This window comes from Austrofundulus limnaeus, unplaced genomic scaffold, assembly GCF_001266775.1.
Source record: "Austrofundulus limnaeus strain Quisiro unplaced genomic scaffold, Austrofundulus_limnaeus-1.0 Scaffold18, whole genome shotgun sequence".
Taxonomy (NCBI): Eukaryota; Metazoa; Chordata; class Actinopteri; order Cyprinodontiformes; family Rivulidae; genus Austrofundulus; species Austrofundulus limnaeus.
Genome location: NW_013952420.1, coordinates 1,516,767 through 1,524,703, shown reverse-complemented (window position 1 = coordinate 1,524,703; position 7,937 = coordinate 1,516,767). Strand labels below are relative to the sequence as shown.

At 36.0% G+C, this 7,937-nt stretch overlaps 1 protein-coding gene across 1 annotated transcript in view; it reads right to left on the bottom strand.

The window, feature by feature from the left end:
- LOC106514225 (exostosin-1a) overlaps nt 1-7,937 on the bottom strand; it is a 44,642-nt gene that overhangs the window by 5,925 nt on the left and 30,780 nt on the right. The window contains exons 3-4 of the mRNA XM_014003384.1: nt 3,337-3,444; nt 1,519-1,638 (exon numbers count right to left, since the gene is read on the bottom strand). Coding sequence (XP_013858838.1) covers nt 1,519-1,638; nt 3,337-3,444 — 228 coding nt within the window. The remainder of the gene's footprint in view (nt 1-1,518; nt 1,639-3,336; nt 3,445-7,937) is intronic.

Below are 7,937 nucleotides of genomic sequence, written 5' to 3'. Positions count from 1 at the left end.
ATTTTAAGGCTAATTAAGGCCTTATTTTTGGATTGATGAATTCAATGACTTTTAAGACTTTTTAAGGATCTGCAGGAACCCTGTAACAAGTTTCTATATTTTTTTTTTATTGTTTTACTCACCTTTTATTGTTACCTGCAGGAAACGTTATGTAAGAGATTTAAAAACCAGCACATGTTTCTTAAACTCACTTCAACCCAACAAAATGTTAAAATGTAGTAAATTAGATTTTTATAGAAAAGATAAGACAAAAAAGGGAAGATTCTCATTAAATGATTTGTCTTAGTTAATGCTCTCAGCAAGATTGCACTAAAAATATCAACATCTATCAGTCTTATCTTTGAAAACACAAGCAGCTTTGTTTAATCAGCTTCTATTGTGGAAGTCCATCATTAATCATCGTTTGTTTAAAATTATCGTTGCAACAGTGACCTGGTATTGTTCTACAATTATCAGCCAAGTGAAGTCTATTTGTTGAAAAAGAACATATTTTAATAACAGAGTTTTAGATGGCCTCCAAATAAACAAAACACTCAGAAAACCCAGTGAAGGCTTATCTTAATAAATTATTAAGTACTCTCAAAGACTTTATTGATGCTCCGGATCAAATTGAACTCTGTTTGATTCTTGTAAAATGTTGTGGTTATTTTGTTTTCCCTGCAAAATCTCTGGAATCCCCTGATGATGACAGCTCATTAAAAAGGGTGCATTTGAAGCCAAAACATGACTGACATTGTGTGAAAACGGCTGTCATAGAGGTAGCGTGTAAACAGACTGAAGATCAGGTACTCTGAGCTGCGGGTTTAACCAGCTCTGCTTCACTAACCTCCAACCTCTTACCATGAATCAGCTGAAAACTTATCTTAAGACAGAAACTAATGATTGGGAAACAGCACTGAAAAGCTGATCTACTTCTGCTGCCACTTAGGGAGTTTAGTAGCTATTTCCAAGTTCAAGCTTTGCTGCTTTAACATAAAGGTAAGATTGTGATCGTGGCTGGTGAGTCTAGAGACGCACAAGTGCTCAACTGTGTTAATAACCTGACTCAAAATGGAGTTAAAAAGCCTGCATCACTCAGGAACTTTATACATCCTGTCTGCTGCTCCGTCTAGCACCCGTATCAGTTTTCATTCCTCTCTGCTCTCATCTTTGGCTGCTTGTAATTCTAACCCCAGAGCAGTATGATAATCTGGTCCTCGCCACACAGACTGCACATATAATGGACCTTGACAGGAACAAACGACTGACATGATTGATAGCCGAGCCACAGCAACACGCAGCCTCCATTGACATCACTCCCCAACAACTGATAACATCCCTATTCAATCTCATCTGGTGCATTTTGGTGAGATTTGTTTCGTCTGCAGTCCACACCTGCCTGCCAATAGCTAAAATGAAGAGAAATATCACTTCAAACATCTGAATGATAAAATTATTAATAAAAGGACATGTGTGTGTGTGTGTGTGTGTGTGTGTGTGTGTGTGTGTGTGTGTGTGTGTGTGTGTGTGTGTTTGTACCTCCAGTGTGGTTAGTACTATCTTTTCCACAGAGTTGAAGTACGCCTCCCACAGGAACTGCGTCTGCTGTCTCAGGGACAGAATCTTATCCTGGTGGATGGAACGCACTGTTGATGGGATCTGGGACAAAGATAGGACATGTCAAGTCAAATTCTGCCAAAACAGTTCTGAGGGGGGAAAAAATGTCTCCAGTGAGAACTGGCCAGTGAAGTCCTGAGTCTCAGCTTCACTATACAGTGATTCTGTCCCAGTTTTTAAGTAAAACGCTTTATTTATTTAACATTTCAGTCTTTAAGTATCAATCTTAAAAATGTGTTTAAATCAGGCGTTTTACTTATTTTCCATTTTGATATTCTGTAGTTTTTCAGAGGCTGTTCTGTTAAAGTTTCTGATCATTTTGAGCCACTTTAAATATCAAAATATCTACACATATTGTAACTGGCTTTTTACAGTGGTGTTGTTTTAACTACATTGCCTCGCAAAAGTATTCACCCCCCTTTAGAGCTGGGCGATATGACCCAAATTTTATATCATGGTATTTTCAACAATTACACCGGTTTCACTGTATTTGACGGTATTTTTTTCCTCACAGCTCAGCTGATAATAAAATGTACAAACTTTGCTTACTGACTTTTTTCTTTTACTGTATCTCTGTATCACTGTTTCCCTCCTCTTGTACGTTTTTTCTTCTTTGACTGGTTGTAGACAGTAATCATGCATTTAGGTCCGATCGTGAAGGGTTGAGAAAAAACCATTATCTGGTCTATCGTTGCGTGTTAATAAAACTTAAAAGGATGGCTCACTTTGCACACCAGTCAACTTCGCTACATTACAAATCTACGTCTCCCCGGGCCTTTCACAATAGAAGCACGCTAGAGTCTCCATGCAATAACATCTCCATTATAATGTAGCGCGTTAAATCTAACTGTGCACGACACTGAAGAGTTGTTTACTATTCAGCGATGGTGAAAACGGGATTTATTTTTTCACGTCAGACCATATAAGTGGCTGAAACACACCACCCACCGCCAGTTGTTCCAACAATAATGTTAGCATGCTAATGCGCTTAGCAGTGCTGCGCGGTCCCCAGGGAAACAGTTCACTGGTGGCCACGACGAAACGTTCCGCACATGTTCAGGCTATTTACACCGGTATTCAGAAAAGTCATGTCATAACAAAAATAAAAGCCTGTTTTCGGTACAAAACGGTATACCGCCCAGCACTACCCCCCTTGGCACTTTTTGTGTTTTGATATGGATTATTTCAAGGTTTGCATCATTTCATTTGCAGCATTTACAGACCATGCCTACAACTTTGAACATTCCAATATCTTTTCATTGTGAAGCAAACAACAAATAGTACAAAATAACAGAAAACTTCAACGTGCATTCAGAAGATGTGATGTCACATATAGCTCACTGTTTACAGAAGTATGAATGCTACATGTTAGCATGTGTATGTAGATTGTGAAGTTGTTTGGCATGTCAGATAATTATTTAATCTGTTCTGATTGTCTGTTTCATCCATTGTTTACATGCAAACCTGCCTCCTGCAGGCTATTCCGGTGCGGCTTTTTATTTTTGAGACGAGAGCGACGTGCTGAAAGTGAAACTAAGTAAAATATCGATCTCATAACTTTAGTGTCAATATGGTCCAACATAAAGTAGGAACATTGGTAAAAGTACAGAGTTTCTACCAAAGATAGAATCAAACACATATAAAATATGCACTTCAAAATAAAAAGTAGCTTTGTTTGAAACTATTAATAAACATTTGTGTCAAATAAAGTATGGAAATAAACTATTCCATTGTTTGAACCTGTAAAAGTAGTCTTTCATCGCCAATCACAGCTGCCGTATTCCAGTCGATGATTTCGGAGAAAGGAAGCTCCCAGCCGTTGCTCAGCATCACCGGCACACAAGCTGCCTGCAAGAATAAAAGCAGTAACAAACATGGTTTCATTCAACTCGATGCTTCTGGACCTGAAACTGTGACAGTCAAAACTTCAGTATGTACATGTTGCCACAAAAAGGGCAAATATTTATGAGGAGCTCTGCAAAGAAGTTAGTTATAATCTAGAATTGACAATATATAATTTCACAAAACAATTCTAAATCTAAAACAATCATGCCTCATCTTTGAGTTATGACTTTTAGTTCTATAGTCAATAAAAAGAAGATATAATATAAAAGAGGAAAGCAGAATCACTGCCTCAAGTGAAAATAGGCCCATTTGAATATCATACACCTAAAAACAGACTAGACCATTAAATTTCCATTTCTAAGAGCTTCATATTATTACACTCCATTATATCTCTGTATGTGTGCGTGTTTATGGTTTTGGCTGTTTGAATTTACGTGTTTGAAAGTATGGGCTGGATTACACATCCAGCTTCTTGTCGCAGTGACAGGCGGTATAATCTGCCCAGCGGGATACCATTCACTGATTGGTCACTAAACACACATACATGTCCAGGTGCAAACACTCGTGCATCAAAGTGTGACTGTGCTCGTTTAATCTCTGTGCTGTCGTAAACAAAGGGAGCAATCTGCTCAAAGGCTGCCACGCTTTAAACACTTATCCACTTTCACAGTGAAATCCATTCAACAACCATGGTGTCCAACACTCTCCTTCCTCAGAACATCACATGTGAGAAGAAATATTCAGGACTTTACATCTCAGATGTGAAAAAGTGTGTTCAGTGATGTTCATTCTGAAATGCATCATTTATTCCTGTGCACTTGTTTAAAAAGTCTCTATGATCACAAAAAATACATAAAACCTGTAAGTCTTCATCCCTCCTAAATTCACCAGTTCCTGTCTTACTTTCCTGTAAGACTATAGATTCATTAACACCTGCCATCATGAAAGTGAGTGATCATCTTATTTTATCTGTATCGATTTGTCAGACTGTTAAAATGAACCAATGTACAGATTTTTTTTAATAGGATTTTTTTAATGTACAGATTTTAATACAACTTTCAGAAAATAATAATAATTGTTTGTACATATGCACCTAATTAACTCTGAGCCAACCCAATTCATATTGGGCACCGTTTTGCCCTTAGCAAACATAAAAAGCTAAGATTTGACATGGTACAACATACTCTGAGCACAAATAAACCAAGCAATAATTTTGTATAAAACTTCAGCAAGCAGTGGGCATTATGCATCTGTCAAACTGTGTCTCTTTCAATAACTCATACATAAACTAAGGGTGCATTCACACTAGCCCTGTTTAGACAGCTTTAAGCGAACTCTAGTTTGTTTGCCTGCAGGGTTCCTACAGCTTAAGGCGAGGTAAATTTAAGACTTTTTAAGACCTCTTTAATGCCACTTGAAATTAAATTTAAGAAAAACTTCACAATAAACATAAATGGAATAAAACCCAGTTAGCGAAAACTTTACCCAAATGTTTATTTTAACACAGAACTAGCATTAGAAGCATTTGGTATTAAATTATCTTAAAAAATAAAGAAATGCTAACAATTATTTTAATATTTGAGACTAATTAAAATTATCCTTACAATGTGTTTTAACATTTTTAAGACCCCTGAAAGATTGATTTAAGACATTTTAATGCAAATTAAGGCCTTGAATTTAGATTGATGAATTCAAGGCCTTTTAAGACTTTTTAAGGATCTGCAGGAACCCTGGCCTGGAAAGTCTGGTTTGTTTGGGGAGGTGTGAATGCGTAATGGAACTCTGATTTGGACCAAAAAAGTGAATTCTGGTCCCCCTACAAAGGTAGGTCTCGGTTCAGTTGAAGCGAACTCTGGTGCGGTTTGATTACATGTGTGAACACCAAAGATCCAAAGAAACTCAATCAAGCAAATGTCTTAATGGCAGATTATCTGCAGCTGAACAGCTTTTCCTTAAGGTGCGACGTTACGTCAACTGTCTCTTCTCACTCAAAGCCTTGCTCCTGTGAAATTATTTTCTTGTTCCATTCGACATTCAGACACCGTCTTTCTCCTACTCTGAAGTCAAATGTAATCATTCCTATTTAAAAAAAGACAAACAGCTTCCTTATTTGTTCTTCTGATGATTAAATTGAGACTTGAACATAAAATGAACTCGTGAGAGAAACAAAGCTTTGTCCCCTTCTGAGGCCCTGTCACACTAACATTTCAGAAAACTTGTTCCCACTTTTGAAATGTTTATGGCTAAATTACTCTTATATTTATATACGAGTATTTGATCTAATCAGTAGCATTACAGTATGTATATATTCAAAAGAGACTTCCAGTATTTTTTTTATCCCATCTTCAATGTTGGACAAAATTTTTATATATTGTCATAAGTTGTCTAAGACGTAAAAGTGTGACAGTGCCTTTAATAATTTTTTGTCTTCAAAAAAAAAAATGTTTAGATGTAGAATTCAGGTCACATAAGAGCATAATGACTCATTTTTAAGTGTACCGTGTATCCTCCTTATGTAAACCCAATTAGGGCTGCCACGATTAGTTGATTAATCGACGGCTAATTGATTATTAAAATAATCGATGACTAATTTAATAATCGATTAATCGATTTTTTTTCTTTACTTTGTCTCTCCAAACTGCTTTGACAACTTCCACTGCCACATCTGCCTTTCTGTCCTTGACACACATGCAAAGTAGTGGTAACTGGGGTAGGCTGTGGACGTCACAAGACATTATACAGACAGGCACTGGTATCATGGCTATCCAGCAACGGAGCTCAAAAGTGTGGGATTTTTTTAAGAAAATGAAAGAGAAACGTGCAATATCTGCAAGGCAGAACTTGCCTTCCACAGCAATTATTTTTAGTTAGCATATAACTAAAATCTAATGATGGTTATATAATAGCAGCTGCATTCTAGCGCGATAAGCTGTATGTTTTATATTCAATTAACGTATGATCTGATTAGTCGACTAATCGAGAAAATAATCGATGATTAATCGACTATAAAAATAATCGTTTGTGGCAGCTCTAAACCCAATTAAAATCTGTGTTCTGTAACTCCTCTCTGATAAAGGTGTGACAGTAAAACACACCATTTACCAGCAGATCTGAGTGGTTTTTACAGCCAAGGACTGGGTCAAAAACATGTTTCAAATTGTAATGCCCCATTTCTTTCAGAAGCAAACCTATGTTTACCAGCAGACTCGAGAAGGATTGAAGACATTTTTACAAGAAGTAAATAAATGAAGACGCAGTTTAAATATTTCAAGAGCAAAATAGCATAAATATTTTCATTTTAAATGTTGGTTATACCAGGCCACGTTCTGCAAACAGAGTCTAGAACAAGTTGGTATTTTAAGAAACTTAGTATTCATTCAGGTCTTATGGCTAAATCTTGTTTTATAAGAACTATCTATTTTATTAAAAGCACCAGAAACACAACTTGCTTTCCATTTACACTTGTATAATAGTTATTACAAAAATCCGTGGCCTTGAAAATGCAGGGGAGTGTTACATTTGTGTGAAACTCTTCATTAGTTGAAACTCCACATTATAAACATTAGTGGTACAAAGTTACAAAAAAATTGTATAAAAAATCCTAATCATCTCCAGTTACACAGGTCTTTTAAACAACACATTTAAAATATCACAGCCATCATAGTTTTGTGATCCTCACCTAAAATGTACTACAATATGTACAAATATTAGGTAAATATTAAACAAACATATATTATATAAAAAGATAAATATTAGGTGTGTTGCTATTCTCATATGTTATGAAGCACATTTGGTGCAACAACAAAAGTAAAATAAAAAGATAATTGCAAAAAAAGGAGCTTAGAAGAAAATAAAAAATTTAATAAAAAACATTTTGCTTTTATTCTGAAAGGTCAGGATGATGCATCTCCTCAACATGCGTATCTTTTAAGGTCTTAATAATTATCTTGTTTTGCTAAAGCTCTATCTGAAATTTATTTACCCATGGCATAAATCAGATTTCTGTCACAGACGAGGATAAAAAAACTGTTTTCTATTAGTTCACTGGCTACATAACATGTGCAGCAAAACTATATGAATTTGAGACTTACTTGTTTCTATAATCACACTTTTCTAGGCTAACAGACTTTTTTTAAATCACATTTTAAGCCTGGTTTTTAAGAACACAGTCACCCGTTTTGGTGCTTGTTTTGTTGAATTAGGTTGCTTATTTCTATAACAGGTTTGGCAACACAAGCAGCCTTTTGGAGTGAGATAAAATACTTTTTAAGATTCTGCGTTCAAGTTAAGCAGGAGAACATAGCGTCCGTGATACTGAAATGCTCCTGTGTAAGGTATAAATAAACACCAAAAGATCAGTGCATTTATCAGTTTTTCTCAGGAGCGCTTTTTTAAAAGAAGGATTATGTTTTGAAACATAAATAAAAAGAAAGAGAGAGAGAGAGAGAGAGAGAGAGAGAGAGAGAGAGAGAGAGAGAGAGAGAGAGAGAGAGAGA